General features: G+C 29.2%; 1 protein-coding gene across 3 annotated transcripts in view; it reads left to right on the top strand.

The window, feature by feature from the left end:
* The window catches only part of LOC113370200 (lachesin-like), a 102283-nt gene that overhangs the window by 10190 nt on the left and 74204 nt on the right, over positions 1–17889 (top strand). For 2 of the 3 annotated variants that reach the window (XR_003366556.1, XM_026610874.1), the window contains exons 1-2: positions 9732–9847; positions 10243–10398. Coding sequence is in view for 2 of the 3 variants with exons in the window: in XM_026610874.1 (XP_026466659.1) it covers positions 9790–9847; positions 10243–10398 (214 nt within the window). In the remaining variant the exon portion in view is untranslated. Of the gene's footprint in view, positions 1–9639; positions 9848–10242; positions 10399–17889 lie in introns of those variants that run through there. The other variant, XM_026610875.1, reaches the window with a different exon arrangement.

The following is a 17889-nucleotide window of genomic DNA, read 5'->3' as shown; positions in this document are numbered from 1 at the left end:
ACGCGTCATTCGTTCTATTTGAAATGTCATTTTGTCGACTGGCAAAGACGCTTCTACGTTCTGAAGATATGATATCTTCCTGGAAGATCTCCGGGCAGAATTCCGAGAGATAGTTTACGTATCGTTTCATTGATTGTAAGTTAGTTTTAACTAAGTTGCATTCGCGAGATGAGATATTATGTAATTTTCATTCGTGTTTCTTTATGTTGTAATTAAATGCAAACGTCTTGAGATTTGTTGAGGTTTGAGTTTTGATTACATCTGGAATTAATATGATGGAGCATTGAGCGAACAGGATATCATGGAAATGGTTAAAATAAATTTGTCATGGCAAAAATATTATCAAAGCTTTGACTCCTAAAAATGTGTTGATTATATTATTATATGGATTTCAGTAAGTATATAGGTACTACATTAACAACTTCCCGAAGGAGAAGTTTGTTTTTGCGAGAAAATTCTATATACTAATTTTATGTTTTTGGCGTTTTAATAGATTTTGAATCGAATGAGATCAAATTTGGAAAAAGTATGTATGCCTGTGTGTGAGAGAGAGAGTTTTTGACCTTTCGTTGGCGTTTTCTTGTAATTAACCCTTAAAATAAAAAAAACTTGGAGTCATGTACTGGTGCCATTTGTCTGTTAAACAAACTGTTTCAACAATGTGGCATTTTGTTGGTATGTAATTGCGATACAACCCTTAGTTCCATTTTTACACAAATCTAAGTTTAATTCTGAGCGCCTCAGGAACTTGGTATATCAGATTAATTGCTCTAATTGCAAACTCTTTTATATCGGAGAAACTAGTTAAAATCTGAGCAAACGCCTTCATCAACATAAAAATAACTCAAAAAATCCGAAGCAATTTAAGACGATGTTAACCGAGCATATTAAAAATTTAAACCATAATTTAGATTTTTTCAACGCAAAAATTATACATTTTAAAGAGAACGTAATTTAAAGAAGATTCGCTAAGGAGTTGTTTTTGCAATTGCATAACAACAGGGTCATAAACAAACGCTTTGACAATACGGCCCTAAACGAAACAAACACGTGGTTCCTAAAAAGAGAAAAAGACAAGATCCCATCTCTTTTCAAATTTCCCGTAAAATTTGAGCACATGCTAAAAACTATTTCAAGAAAAAATGTGTCATTTATATCTTAAACTCCGAACAGTAAATACATAGTTTCGACAACTTGTTAAGTTATCATGTTTATTTGTGCGTTTTACCATCTGTGATGTTAAAAAATATATATTTTATCAGTGTGCACATACTCATACCATGGATTAATAATGTTTTCATATTAGGATACAAAATTTAAGTGTTTTTTATTATTATTGTTTTTTCATGAAATTTCTTACATATTATTTATTTAGTTTTAATTTTTATAGTTAAATTGATTGCCACTGAATGAAGGCTAAGATGCTAGCCGAAACGTATGGATTTTAAATAAATGAATTTCTAAAAACTCTCATACTATTTTTAATGATAAAACTTAAATTAAAAACAAATATATATATATATATATATATACTCGTATATATATATATATATATATATATATATATATATATACCAGTGGTAAAAGTACATAAGTATTCCAAAGGCCATCGGTTTTGTATTCTTCCGCACAAAGTTTTATAATGACATCTTTTTATAAAAAGAAAACAAAGTAAATCAATGGTGTAAATACCTTAGCCACAATACAAAATGCACAATAAAATCCCGTACAATACGAGTAGTTTTCCACCTCCCGTTTACGGATTTAGAGATATCAAACTTTGTCGTTCGTGGCACATTCGCGGTTTTCTTATACACGTTCGCCTGTAGTGGGTCATACTTAACTTCATAAGTTGCGTTGTTATACTTTTAGCGTTTTAGCCGCAAACTTTTCCAACGAGCGGCATGTTTGGGTTGACGCTTGATTTTTTCTGTTGACGCTATTCTCCTTATTTTCTCCTCATCCGGCAGATCGTGTTGTGTTTAGTTTTGCGGTCTCTGTGTATCCTGAAGCCGCCTGAAGGATCAAATATAGTTTAGCGTTTTATGCAGCAGGAGTTTTCTGGAAAGGAAGTAGAGTTTTTGAAGTTTTAATAGCATTTTGTGATATTTATCATACAACTCTAGATTAGTGGTAATATTTTTCTATTTGTATATAAATGAATTATGTTGATTTTGTATACTATTATGAGCTGACTGCTGATAGGTTTTGTATTTTTCTATAAGGATATTCTCTGTTTAAATTACATACATATGTAATTACATAACAAATTTTAAATGCACCAAAGTATGTATCAAATTAGTTAGTACATGAAGACGTCGACATGAAAACAATGAACGATAAAATACGAACACATTAGATAATTACAAAAGTTGCCTTGAGGATCACCCAAACTCACTCACCAGAAACCTTTGTCACAACACTATTCGTACAAGATTGTAAAAAAATCGATTTTACATCATCACCTGTCAATTTTTGAAATTTTTGGAAATAGTCAGAAGATTTCTCATTTTTATAGTCTTTTTTAATCGTACAGATTTACTTGCCTAATTTAGGAAAAGTATTTTTCATATAATAAAAAATAGTTCATATGTATTTATCAAGAGTAAATGGTCCATATTTTCTTTTATAATATAAGAACACATTAGATTTGAATTTAATTTAACCAAAAATCAAAATATTTTATTTATAATATAAAACTACAAAAATGAATAGAGAAATACACATAATTTTTACTTATGTTATACTTTTTAGTTATGCATATTTATCTTCTATTTATATTTTATTATAAAAGCATTTAAAGTTAAATATTTCGAAATATTTATAGGTATAAAAATAGACTGACTGAACATTATAATACCTTAAATTTAAACTAATTATAAGATTAATTGATCAATTAAAGAAAATATTGGATCAGTTGTAAATCAGAAGTTTTAAAAGAATTTTCAATCTAATGAGCAATTGATACAAAGTTTTATTACGTGCAATGTTCGACGTTCTACACATTTATTGAAAATGTATCATCTTTACTTTAAAATATAATTTTATTTATAATGATACTCTATTTATTTAGTGTTTATTTTAATTAACTATTAATTAACTTTCTTGAGGAAATGTTTTTGCTAGACAGCTTGTAATGCTCATTTTGTGTTTTCTCGACATATCAGGTCGTTCTGAATTGTTTGACTATGTATCATCTTCACTATTGTTCATTGAAATAAAGATGATAAATTTTTGTTTAAATTTTAATAACAGTTACAACTGCAAAATAAAATCTAGTAACATTTCTGTACTTTATGTTACGTAGTTATAAAATTAATTAAAACTCTCTCTTGATAATTCATGGTTGTTGGGCTATAATTTAACTCTTGTAGCTGTGGACTGTATTAAACACTGATTTGTTTGTATATTATGTATTTATTGCAGTTCTAATTACAATCACTGATTAGTTACTAAGCTATAATGAAAGAAGATATATTTATTTTTATTGGTTATTTACATGTTGTTAAGCGTACTTTACTTTTTAAAGTGAACAACTAGTTCAATTAAAGCAATTCGCTACCCCCTCACCAGGGGTAGCAACCATTCCGTGTAAAGCTTAATGCCCTGAAGTTTATCACCTTCATGGCCAATATAATAAAACGAACAATTTCTAATTTTCATCAAATATTTCTAGTTGTTATTAACAGTTGAAACTGATTGAAATCAAAGAACAACGTATCATATTTATTTTAATATGAAATATTATTTATAAAGATACTTGGTATGCATTCTGTTTTTAACTAATTCTTTGGAAATTAGTTAATTCTTGAGGAAATATTTAAGTTTTGCTAAAAAATCTGTATTGCTCATTTTGTCTTTTCTTGACGTATCTACTCATTGTGAACTGTTTGACACTAACATTGGAAAAATATGTATGTGTGTGCAAGTAAACCAAAATTTTTCTTCTAATTTTCTCAAAAACACCTGCACCAATTTTGAATTTTTAAATACCATTTGATAAAACATGGCGTCTCGCGTTGATAAATTTTACCAGATTTAGCAGAAAGTGCAATATTTTTTATTGATATTTTAGTACTTGAAAGATATCTCAGAAAGATTTATTAGTTGTACATTTCGCTGATTTATTTTTGCTTCATATCTATGGAGTTGCAGGATATTAAATTGCAGTCATTGGCGTTGGTAGAACTCAATACATATATGTATTGAAAATATACTATACTATATACAATAGTATATTTTAGGCTTAGGCTTGAATACTGAATACTTTATTTCCAATACTAAACCATAGTTTTGGGCTTTGATGGCTACTTAATTTTCTTGACCTATCCTTAGTACTTGGCGTTAATACTTAAAAAAAAATTCAAAATATCTATAAGTAGCAAATGTAATTTGCTATTCATCGTGATTCTACCAGCAAATGTATGTATGCTCAATGCACATCTTACAAACCAAATCATATTGTTAGGTACTCTTTATTTGCATCTTGCTCCTAACTCATTATCGTACCGTTGCAACCAGAGCCATGCACAATCATAAAATGCAGAAAAGTTGCATGAGACCTGATTTGCATAAAAGTCTATCTGATTTACACCGCTTGATAATGATAGATGCATCCTGCGATAGGGCTCGTGTTAAATTATCGCTGTTTCGTTCATAAAAGTTGTTCTATCCGAGCTCGAACCCGCATATGTAAGAGCTGAGGGATTTAAGTCAAGATTTTGAAGGCGAACGGAAGATTCATACAACAAGAGGGATTTAATTCTTGTCTAAACAGATCACGACTTACCTGGGATCATATTCTCATGCGAAAACTTTTCAAGAAACTTTTCGGCGTGGAAGTTTTTCGTATAAATAAGTTTACTGAAGTCGGCGTTTGAGCAAACGGGTATATGTGCGATACAAACGCAAACCGGAGCGCTGGTAATAAACGTACCAGTTTTGTATGAAATTATTATTACTTTATATTAAATGTATGAGGCGACTGTCAATGAATCATAAATGCTGAGTTAAGTTCACATTATACTTGTCGACTATTTCTGGGACTTTTTGTCGTTTTTAGTAACAGCTTTTTGGTAGTTGATGTTTTTATAAGTATCTGTATGTATGGATTAGCCACGTTTTAAAGAGAACAAACAAAATCTAGCAGAACGAAATCAAAAAGTATTCAATGAATGAATGTAGGCCTAACCACTTTGGAGATTTGTTGAAAAAAGAGCTCCTAAAAGGTCGATTTACGGGATTAAAATTAGTATATGTATTTGCTCATGATCATTTTCAAATTTATCTAAATAACTATTAACAATCACTCTAAGAAGACTATTCGAAGCGTTCAATTTTTTTGTTCATGTGTCAAGTGTTTTTTTAACTCTGTTTTATTCAGCAATCAGAAATACATAAGGATTCCTATAAGCTAAATTGACAATATTTGAGAGCGATGTCTAAGAAGAACTCCAATGAGATCTTCTTAGTTTAACAAGTGTCAAGTTTAGTGCAAATAAACATACATGTATTGTATATTTAATACAAGTTTGTTGGTTGTTTACCTTTCTACTTACAGACCTTTTTTGCCATCTGCAATTATTTTATTTATGTTGTAAAATCTGCAATTAATATTTATGATTCAGATGATTTATTTACCATAGATTAAGACATGTACTTAGTTAGTAATTTATAAGAACTATTTGCTAGAATACTATATAAAATGGTTTAAAAGAGCTATACTTACTTTCAGTCATCATATGAAGTAGATGAATTTTTATCATTAGTATGATTTATTTATCTTACATTATGATATGTGGTAATTAGTTCACAATTTAAATATTACATTTACTTTACCTTTGGTTCTGAAATGAAATTTGTGTGATTTGTCGTATTAGTTATAATATATAAAATGTCGGTCAAATAATAGTTTATATTAGTTTTAATTACATAAAAATATACAAACAATCATTATTCATAATCCAAAATTTTCAATATTCTCATAGAGTCTAGACTATGATATAGACACTCATCAATAAGATAATAGGGCCAAATGCTTGGTGCAATAAATTTTCTTAACTCTCAAGATTATATAAATTATAGCTTTCCACATTCATATTTATACAAATATGTTAAATTAACGCAGTGAAAAAAATCGTCGATATTGTTCAACAGCATTCCAAACTTTTAAAAACATTCAAAACTAAAAAATAATATTACATATAATAATTAATAAAATTGAATAAAAAAAAAAAACAATGAAAAAATACAATATTGATTTATAAACACTTTCCATTCCGTTATAGAATTTTGTTATAATACATATGCACATATTTGTGTTATTTCTGTGCAAACAATAAATCCTATATTTTTCCTATAGAGCATAAGTTAATAATCACACACATGATTTCAGACACGTTTGCTGAGGATGATGTGATATTTGATTTCCCATTTTCCGCACCCTTTGATAGGGATAATCCCCTTATAATCTTTATCTAGCTATCTCTGACGGTGAAATCTCGTCTCTGGACTAGTGTCCGTGCTAAGAGCATTAGTATATTATTTTTATTTTTTATTGATATAAAATAATCTATAGTATGAGTTTTTTGCATATATTCTTTAATTGAAAATAATAACGTATTAATAATTATGTATTGACCGCTTACTATAAAAATATATTTACTATAACTATATCAATAATGATTTAGTGTGATCATTCCATACTATCAAATCTCAAATTTCAATGATTTTTTCCTGCCACTCCAAAATTGCTGCACATGCCTTTGCCAAAAACTAACCAGCAAGTCTACCTTCCAATAAGAATTGAACGTTTTTTAAATCATTCAAATCGAAAATGCCAAAAACATCGACTAAAAGTATCTACACGAAACACACATTTCACACGTACGTACAAACATCATTCATTTTTTCTAATGTATGCTAAGATTGGAGGTTTTGAAACGTGAAGATATGCAAAAACAATCTTTTTAGATTTCAACGCGATTATTATAATTTACCCTGCAAGAAGTTAATCAATCAAAGTATTTGAGGAATTAACACTAACAATATTTAATTTTCGTTTATGTGAGGAATTGTAATTATTATTTGTGTGAAAAATTATTGTGAAACGCTCGAAAAACTAAAATTTAATACTATCAATTACGAATTGATATGGATCTGATTTCAATGAAAAGAAAATTATTGTATTATAATAAAGTTTTACAGTATCTATGTCAAAAATGCGAGAATGAATTTTCTAAAATAAATTCTAGTTAAAATATATACGGAATAAAAACCCAGCGCATTTCATCGTTCATTATTAAAATGTATATTTTATAATCTGATATCACAGCTTATGCGGTGCTCATGCATAACGAAAAAAATTTCACTTTCAACTGCTGCGTCATCACGGGCAGTATTTTAATAAGAGCAAAAAATCGCGTCGCTTTTTTAGCCGCGCTCATGAAATGATATCGTTGTTATCATCGCAGACTTGGAATAAAAATGTCTGCGAGCAAAAAAAGGCCCAGCAATCACCATAACATATTTTGAAACGACCATTTATTTTCGTTTATTAGCCAGTAATAGGGGAAATCGGCTATGGAAAAAACTTTCTGCTACGTCTCATATAGTGCTTTCACATCTACTGGAAATCGGCAAAAAATACATAACATTGCTACATTATTTTTCAAATAATTTGAACTTTTTGGATTAAATTTAATATATAAATATAATTTGCTGTGTGCAACTTTACACTTTCTCGTAATGTATAAATAATTTGCACATATACGCATGTGAAATATTAATAGTATAATATGAAGTAACAGAAATGCTATTATTTTGTTCAAAATTTTCAAGTAACATGTATTTAAATTAAAGTATGCAATTTAAATATCTAAATTCATCTCAATTAGATTAAAATCATGTTTTATCAAATTGAGCTTTATTATCTATAACTATGATATTATTTATGATTAAATTTGTCCGTAACAATCAGAATGAAGTAAGTAAAACTATGAGCTTCAGTGAGATTAACATAATCTAAACAAACTATAATGTAAAGTAAAAATAATTACTATTATAATAATAACAAATAAATAGAAATAATAACCATAAATAAATAAATGAATAATAATAATAAATATAATAATAGAATAGAAAACTGTTCCATTGATCAGTTAACTAATAACTATGATATGTTGATGTGTTTTATGCGTAAAAAATTCAATACCAATCATTATTTTTGCCACTTTCATGGTGATATGAAACGCTTATAATAATTTACATTTAACTTACTTATTTTTAAATCACTTTTGCATCCTTTCGCATTTTGATAAATCAGTTATGCAAAGTTGTAATATATTAGAAACTGGAAATAGGGAAACTAATTATATATAATCTTTTGATAAAATTAGATACTTGAACGCACTTAATAAGCTTATAATTTACTAAATTTGATTTACAAAATAACTTGCAACTATATATAGTCAAATTACATACATCTTTTAAAATTTTAATACAATTAATACCACATATCAAACAATGTTCAGTAAAACTCCCTGCAAATTTATCATTACAGAAATGTATTTTTTACTGTTTTGCTAAAATTGAGAGATAACTCTGTTTATAATCTTTATCTGGTATTTTGTTACAAAAATTAACCAGCATAGTTGAAATAACCAAGCATCGTTGTAAAATTGCGTTTTCATACTTAATTTACCTTTTTATTTAGTACTATATATTGTTTATACCTTTGCCAAAGTAAAGGTCCAGTTGGTCCTTTTTACCCCACCCACGTGTAAGCTTTTATATAGGTTAAAAAAAACTGTTAAACCTAACTATAATTAACAATACGTCTTATATAACAATTAAATAATGTGTACTTAAAATTATATTAAGATCTAGTAAACTAAACAACAGTGCTCACCAACAAAAAACTAATAACGAAAGAAAATACTTTTGTTATAGTTTTTCTAACATTTTTGTTTATCTCTCGATAACAACGTCACAAGAATCAAAGTAATGGTTGATAACGCATCTTTTTACCTCTACTTTCAAATATTGTTGTTAAAAAATTCTTAACTGTACTTGCTTTTGAGATATCGGTGGTGGACCTTTTTCCACGCGAATCTTCAATCCCCCCGCTACCCTATTCATTGTATAAATATTTATATTGCTAATTTAGCTTCGTTGATAACGTTATTTAGCTTAACTTGATTTACTTTATCTACATTTACTAGTTTGTACAGTTATTTGCGAAAGCATAAGACGCACGATTAAACACAAAGTTTTAGGTATAAAGTGGAAACGAGCTGACTAAAAGTACTAAGAATAGTATTTGAACAGCAAAGTTTGAGTTTCTGGCATCAAGTGACAGTTTTGCCACATTTCAACCGTAATTGGATTTGGATTTTCGCATTCCACCTTATACATATATCCAGATTATATATGATGGAGGAATAGATACACACATAGACATTCGTCGCATACACTTATATACAAAAACACACAATTTTTTTCATTGCATACATTATGTCATTCAATATTAGAATTCATATCAATTAGTATATTCAAATTTCACAAAACATTTGCATACCATTATTTCTAGGACTAATGTGACAAAAAACACATCCCAATGATTCTAATTATCGATTACAGGTGGCATGGGTACGTGTGGATACTCAGACGATATTATCGATATATCACAATGTAATTACACAGAATCCAAGGATAAGCTTGTCTTACAACGACCACAGATCATGGTACCTCCACATTCGAGAAGTCACTGAGGAAGATAGGGGCTGGTACATGTGCCAAGTCAACACTGATCCTATGAGGTCAAGGAGAGGATACCTTCAAGTCGTAGGTCAGTAAAAAATTGATATGTATGTAAATATTTAGTATTTTTTTAGTATAATATAATATAATTATTAGACAATGTATATTTTGGAATTATATTAATTCTTTTACTAAAATCATCAAATCATCTGTGAAGTATGTTATACAGCAAAACTTTCCTAGTATTCAAAAAGAAAATAAGTCATGAGTAAAATTTGGAAATGAGAACTTTAACTTTAAATGAATACTTTTACTAAAATCATCAAATCATCTGTGAAGTATGTTGTACAGCAAAACTTTCCTAGTATTCAAAAAGAAAATAAGTCATGAGTAAAATTTGGAAATGAGAACTTAAACTTTAAATGAGGACTTTAACTTTTTGAACATTTAGAATAATACGTTTTCAATATTTTATTTTCTCAGTGCCACCTCAAATCATCGAATCGCAAACGAGTTCTGATCTGGTTGTTCGCGAAGGATCCAACGTGTCATTGTCTTGTAAAGCGAGAGGATATCCTGATCCTTATGTCATGTGGAGGAGGGAAGATGGAGATGAAATGTCCGTTTCAGGTGACACAGGTAAAATTAAATTGCTTTATATTTATCTATAAATATATAAATAGGTTTACAAATGAATAAAATAGAGAGTTAAAATAAGATTTATGGACAGACCAGAATAGTTAAATATTAACATCTTATATATTACTAAGATTGTGGAGATAGTTATAGATAGTGTTAGATTGTAGTGATAGATTTTAGTAGAAAGTATTGATAATGAATTATTATTGTAAGATTTTAGTTTAAAGATTAATTATTAAAGAAAATTATTGTGAATTATGAAGACTATTCTGAAGACAACACATGCAGAAAATGATAACTGTCCCTACTCTCTCATTCACACACACATATATATTTACACACACATATATATGTATATATATATAACAATTTTATAATTATCATGTAACATGATTGAGGAAGCAAGATTCTAAAAATACTATATAAGTTTCCATTGCACAATTTAATTCTAGGAATAAAATGTGAGATCTAAATGAACTTTTTAATGACATTCAAAGACAACCATTTTTTTATATTCTTGCTTATTTTATTTAAATTTAAAATTTTTACCGAAATTATATTACTACTATATAATACAATAGTCGAACAGAATTCAGTGTAAGTTATATTTTAATTTTTTGATATCATAATGGTCCCCGAGCGATTTTGTAGCTTTTGAAATCGCATTTGAAAAAAATATTGAAATGAAATTAATTGCATTTACCTATTGCACTACTTGTAACTTTTAAACGAATTTAAAAATGTGGATCAAATTACAAGTTTGGTATATTCTGATTATAAACTAGGTATAAGTAGCATTTTAAAACAAATAAAGTGCAATGACTTTCTCAATGAGAAGTCAATATATTATTTTGGTATACCAAGTTGGTGTAGGGGACAAACAAACACGTGCCAAATACAATTCGCGGTCATCAGGTACTCTATCAATTTTTAGTAAAATCTTCGAATTTTTTTAGAAATTAATTAGGAAAAAACAGCCTGACCGATCTTTGTGAGATCTTTCAAATATATATCGAATTTTCAAAATTAGTTCAGAATTCTTGGCTAAAACGTGAACAAAAATTTCTGCACTTTCTGTTAATTCTGATGAAGAGGCTTGGCCATTGGTACAAAAAACGACCAATATGAGTACTCATCAATTTTTATCTAATGGCTTTTAAATATTTGAAATCGGTTCAAACGTTTTGAAGACGATCAAAATTCGGCTCGCTCTCTCACTCTTACTTACAAACATACTCAGATTTTCTCGCAAAAACAAACCTTTGGGAAGGTAATAATAATATCAAATATATAATGCCCTCTAGCATCTACGAACACTTTAAATGCCACTCAGTAATATTTACAAAAATCAATTAGTAATTTGGCACTATATAAGCGTGTGAAATATTAAATTAACGTTGATTAACAATAACGTTGATGAACTACGCTGACAAATGATAAATTCTAATTAACAATAAGTGCATTACTTTATTACAGTAAAAATTAATTTTCCGTATTAAACTTTAAGATTTTTCTTTTTCGGCGCGTAAACTATTTATGAATATCACACATAAAATACTTTAAACTTCCCACATCCGCGTAAATTTATCAATAGAATTTGCACACATCCTCGCACACGTCTATCGCATATGCGTGTTCGTCGGACCGTGCGTGCAGATGAAAAAAGTTGAAACAGAGCGCGCCGCGCGGGTCTTAATGACGGACCACGTGATCCGAATTCCGGAATTTTTTCCCAGCTAGAAGTTTCGGTTCGTTCATTGCGTTTGCCGCTTTTATTTTTATTTTTTCCGATCGCTCTCCGGCGGCGCTGCGTCAAACTTTATCGGATTTCTTTTTTGGTCCGCCAGAAGCACTCTCTCTCTTCATCAGCCCGCATGATTTTAACATTTACCGCACGTTTTTTTCGTATCTGGCCGGGCGCCTGTGTTGGTACGCGTTCGCACATTCGCGAGGAAGTTTGATGGAACTCGTGCCTTTGAATGACATATGCGAATATCTGTTAATTTAATTTAAATCGGAAAAATAAAATCAGTACGGCTGATGGACATTGTACGAGTATTCAGTGGCGATATCGATTTGTGCGATGATCGTTTGTGCTACTGACACGCAGACGATTGGGTTTGTTTTGCTCAGTGCGTGTTCGATAGTTGCATCTGATAATATTTTCGCTGATTACGGATTATCTACTAATAAACTAATATTAATGAGGTTATAATTAGTTCCATATTTTCATAATTACAGAAGCCGATTCGAAGTGTATGTATGTCCTGACATTTTTGTTAAACTAAACGTTGTAAATTTATATATTTTTTTTATTTTTTTTATGAAAATGCAAAAATTAAAATTACTGTGCGACTTGAGAGACTCTTGTTCTTTTTTTTGAGTTTTATAATTTTCCGATGTTCTATGAAATTTTTTTTATTTACTAACTTTTGAAGGTTTCGTTTGGTCGTTTATAGTTTAAGGAATATATGGCGGGGTACAAAGGCCCAACTTGGCTTTCAGCAAAGCTATTTTGGAAACCATACAAATTACATCACAACAATAATTACTACATATTAAACAAACAACAAAGACTCAGAAAAAGTCTCAGCTGATTCATCATTATAGAAAATTTGTCACCTGGTTCTTGTTACCTCATAGGCGGGGTAAAATTGAACAGACAAGTAGCAAACAGATCCAAAAAATACTTAACTTTACTTGTTTTTGAGGTATCATTTATTGACCTCTTTACCCGCGGACCTTTAAGCCCCACTCACATTGCTTATTTGATGCACCGTATTTAAATATTATTAGAAAATATTTCTAATAAATAGTTTTTGGGTGGAGCAGAATTACGCAGCTAATTAATATATTACATTCATGAAAATTGAAAATGGTTTCTAATCTTAATTTTACTTTTTGTTTCAAAGATTTAATTAATACAGGTTTTCAACTATAGTAAATTTTCATTAAGCAGAACTTGAACTCTGAAGTCATGTTGTCATTTAATTTTCTTCAGAAATCTAAAGGCGTAGGCTGAACCACAGGGTTGTTTCTTATTCGTTAATTTAGAACGAAATATAATTATTAGATGCAAATGTATAATTCATGTATTCTAAAAGATATATATATATATATATATATATATATATATATAGATATTTATATTGATATGTAGTAAAATAGCGTCAGCCAATGCGTCGAAACAAAAAAATTTTGGTTTGAACTTTTTATGACCAGATGTGCTTCATCATTTAGCTAAAAAATTACAATATTTAGCACAAATAATTATAATTTTAAAGGTACAAAAGTGAGATTATACATACCAGACCTGAAGAGAAACTAACACTAAAATACAACTATTACAACTAACCTATTGAAAAATCCCTTAGCACTAATTGCAGGATAACAATAAAGTTAAAATGGAAACGCCCATTATAAAAATAAACAACTGCTTAGAAACATTTTTGAACATTGAGTTTATGTTACTACCCATGACCATGCAAACAGGAATAAGACTGAGCAAGGTAGACATTTTCTATATGTAGTTATGGAGGGCAAATAATCAGGGGTAAAGAGATAAATCAGATTTACAAACAATAATTAAATTTTGAAAAATGAAACAAGATTTAGCAAATCTTCTAATATCAACATTTTTTTCCTTATATAAAAGTATGGATGATTCGTATTAAAAGTTATGTTTGAAATTAATGATATGCACAGAGAACATGGTTTTATATTGTTAAAAATTTTTGAGTTGCAAATATGTTGATTCATTCTTTTTCTAAAATATTGAGAGCTTACTCCAATATGACATCTAGCAATCTAAAATGATCGTTAGACATATGTACATCAAATTATTAGATATTTTATAGAGATTTTAAACATTTGTACTAATTTTTATTAAAATTTTTTTGGGTTCCGTACCAAGATTTTTAATTTCTAAAGTTCACTTATACGGTTCAAATAAATTTCAAAATTTTCATATTTTTTCCAAACCAGTTTCAAAATTTCTAGACTTTAAATATGAATTTTAGATTCACAAATCAGTTTAAAAATGTATATATTTCATATGCTCGAATATTTATTTCTGATACGGAAAGTTCCAGCAATTTGCCTTAAGGCACGATGCCATACACCACTAGTTTTATAATAGTACACATGAATGTCATCACCTACATCCATTATCACATAACGCATGCACGTTTCGATTCTTTTTTGTAGTGTGTATTTCGTATACATAGTCTGCTCATGTTTTGTGTATTCAATCCGTGTCCGGTCGCATAGATGGGAGCAGCTACAGTCGTTCAGCTTGCAACACGAAAAACCCTACGTGTGAATTCAATCTTTTAAACCGGTCATTTTATATAAAAATTCAATTTAGTTAACGATTCCGTCTGTCACGTTCGGTTTGTCGCAGGAAACCTGATGTGCGCATTTGTAAATGTACCTACCTTCGAATGAGAACCTGAAATATATTCAGTGTTGTAATACACGCACGCTTTTACGCTATAGGTATATATTTTACGCTATATGGAAATTCTAAAATTATATATATATATATATATATATAACCACAAGGGGTGGTTGGGGATGTACTGTATGCGGTTACTATCCTGTAACAACAAAACACCCAGAAACTGACACCCTCAGACATAGTTTAGTAGTCTAATATTATTTTAGAAAATGCAGTTTTTCAAATTAGTATATAGTAGCGATACTGCATTTATTTGATTATTATTACAATTGAAAATACTTATACAATGATGAAATTAGGTGTAAGTTTCATTGTGCCTTAAGGCAAGTCTCTCTAACTTTCCGATATGTGCAGATAATTGATTAAATCAATAAAGATTTGATTTGTATATGATCTACCTGCCTAATAATTGTTTCCCTGTCAAAGTGTCTACCTATCCTTTTTTATACCTACCTACTTATCTATCTTTTTGCCTGTCCACGTATCCATCTGTTTACTTGCCTACCTGCTTACCAGTCGATCAGACAATTATACAGTCTACTTTTATAATTTTCTTCCTGTTTCAATAAACAAACTTTCGGCTTGTTTACATGACAAGGTTTCAACCTGTTCACTTATGTATCAGCATATCTTTCGATTCGTCTACTGGTACCTTTCTTCCTGTACTTGTACATGTAATTTCTTGTACAATTGTCGACGTGTTCCTGTCTACCAGTCCACATGTCTACCTGTAATCTGCATCAATATCTTTTTTTTTATATATATTTTTTATTTTTAACAGCAATCAGAACCTTACGTCCTATGAGCTGAAACTTCTCCTTACTTCGTATTTTTGGATGGTAACCCAATGGGTAATCCATCCATATTTGATGATTTTTGTTATTAGAATTAATCTAATAGCACTGACTTTTTATTGGTGCAGCAATGCCGGACAAGGGCTATTTTCACTTGGAAACATATGGCCATCTATATTTCCAAGTGAAAATCGTTGTCACTGTTGCCTGACAACAGGCTGCTCGAAGTGGGTATCGAACCCGGGACCTCTGAAACAAGTCCCGTCGCTCTTAACCGCTTACCTACGGGCGAGCCCTATATCAATATCTGTATCAATATTTCAACATAGATATATAATTAAAGAATAAAGGTTTGTACTGATCATTTTAGACTACCAAATGTCGATTTTATAACTATTTGCCCTTTAATTCCGAAATACCTGGATCTGTTTTCGAAAATATATCCAATTTTTATATCACCTTTTCATTATTCCACCATATTTGAAACTTCGAGTTATATTTTGTAGTCACTATGAAGAGAATATATGTCCTTTTGCCTATTTATTGCTTTGTTGTTAATTTGTATTATACAACTTCCAGCACAAAAAAAATTTTTTTTTAGTTATTCATTAAACCCTGATTTAATATTTGATTTATTGAATAGTTGGATGTAACCTTAGTTCAATCGAATTGTGATGTCCATACAAATGTATATTTTTGAGTAGTATTAAAGTTTTACCATAAACACTTGTGATTTCTTGAACGATGTTTTTAATTTTTATACCACTTGATGATGGAATGAACTTGTAGTGTTTAATCACTTAGTTCTCTTATTAGTACCATGCTTAAACTAACTTATATACAGGATTTTACATTTTATTTTATATTATGTTAAATATAATATACTTTGGTTCACTTCTTACAAATTTTCAGTCCGATTTACACATTTTCAGCAGTACTGTTTACAGTTTTATTCTTTGTAAATGAATGTGATATTTAAATGCAAAATGTCCATGAAATGAGGACGTAGTGATCTTTATATATATATATATATATATTAAATTTTTTATATATAATTTTGATGTTGAAATATGTGATATTCAGTTTTCAGGGCAATACATCAATTAAAAAAAATTGTATGACTTTAAAACAATTTTATTTTTTCCATACGTTTCGACACATTGTTTTGTGTCATCTTCAGTGGACTCTAGATTGAAAGAACAGATAGAAATTATTAAATAAAACTAAAATATAAGAAGTGATATGGTATGAACTTACATGTAATTGAATTAATCCTAATTATTGCATATTATAAATGTTCACAATGCACAATCCTAATTATATCATATTATAAATGTTATACATATAATTAGGATTGTGCATTGTGAACATTTATAATATGCAATAATTAGGATTAATTCAATTACATGTAAGTTCATACCATATCACTTCTTATATTTTAGTTTTATTTAATAATTTCTATCTGTTCTTTCAATCTAGAGTCCACTGAAGATGACACAAAACAATGTGTCGAAACGTATGGAAAAAATAAAATTGTTTTAAAGTCATACAATTTTTTTTAATTGATGTATTGCCCTGAAAACTGAATATCATATATATATATATATATATATATATATATTCACATGTACATTTACATAAATTCACATATAATAAATTTCTGAAAATATCAATAATAGTTATCTTTTCTTATATGAATCTCAGTTCATTAAGTTCATATCTTACATATTTTTTTGTGTTATTGTAATTTATATTTTTGTTAATTTTTTTAATTTGTCAGTTTAAATAGACTTATATTCAAATTAAGAAAAACATTACCTCGTGATAAAAATCAAAGTTATTTCCAACCAAATTTGTTCCATGCTTGTTCCCACATTTATTTCAGTTTCTGTTACACGAAGTATCAAAAACTATTGTCACTCGGTATCATAAGATGTGGCTGAAGATATGGCCAGAACGTGTGTAGTGTTTTCATGGCTATTATGTTCTTTAGTATGAAAAGAGCCCATTCTTCGATATTAGTCCAAGGGTTGCGTACGTGCGCAATCGTTCTAATGTTCGTAGCAGTTAACTGTCGCATTCGCATAAGCATTTGATTCTTTTCATTCGCGAAAAGGGTCAGTGTTCATATCACGCACATATCGATATACATTCGATTGTTATGGCCGAGATTTGGAGATCCAATCAGGAATTATTGATATTCAATAAAAGTGAATATATAAAAGCATATACATATAC

Source organism: Ctenocephalides felis, unplaced genomic scaffold, assembly GCF_003426905.1.
Source record: "Ctenocephalides felis isolate EL2017-DRISC unplaced genomic scaffold, ASM342690v1 CF-g0.4_SCAFFOLD_01492, whole genome shotgun sequence".
Classification (NCBI taxonomy): domain Eukaryota; kingdom Metazoa; phylum Arthropoda; class Insecta; order Siphonaptera; family Pulicidae; genus Ctenocephalides; species Ctenocephalides felis.
This window is presented reverse-complemented; position numbering and strand designations above follow the sequence as displayed.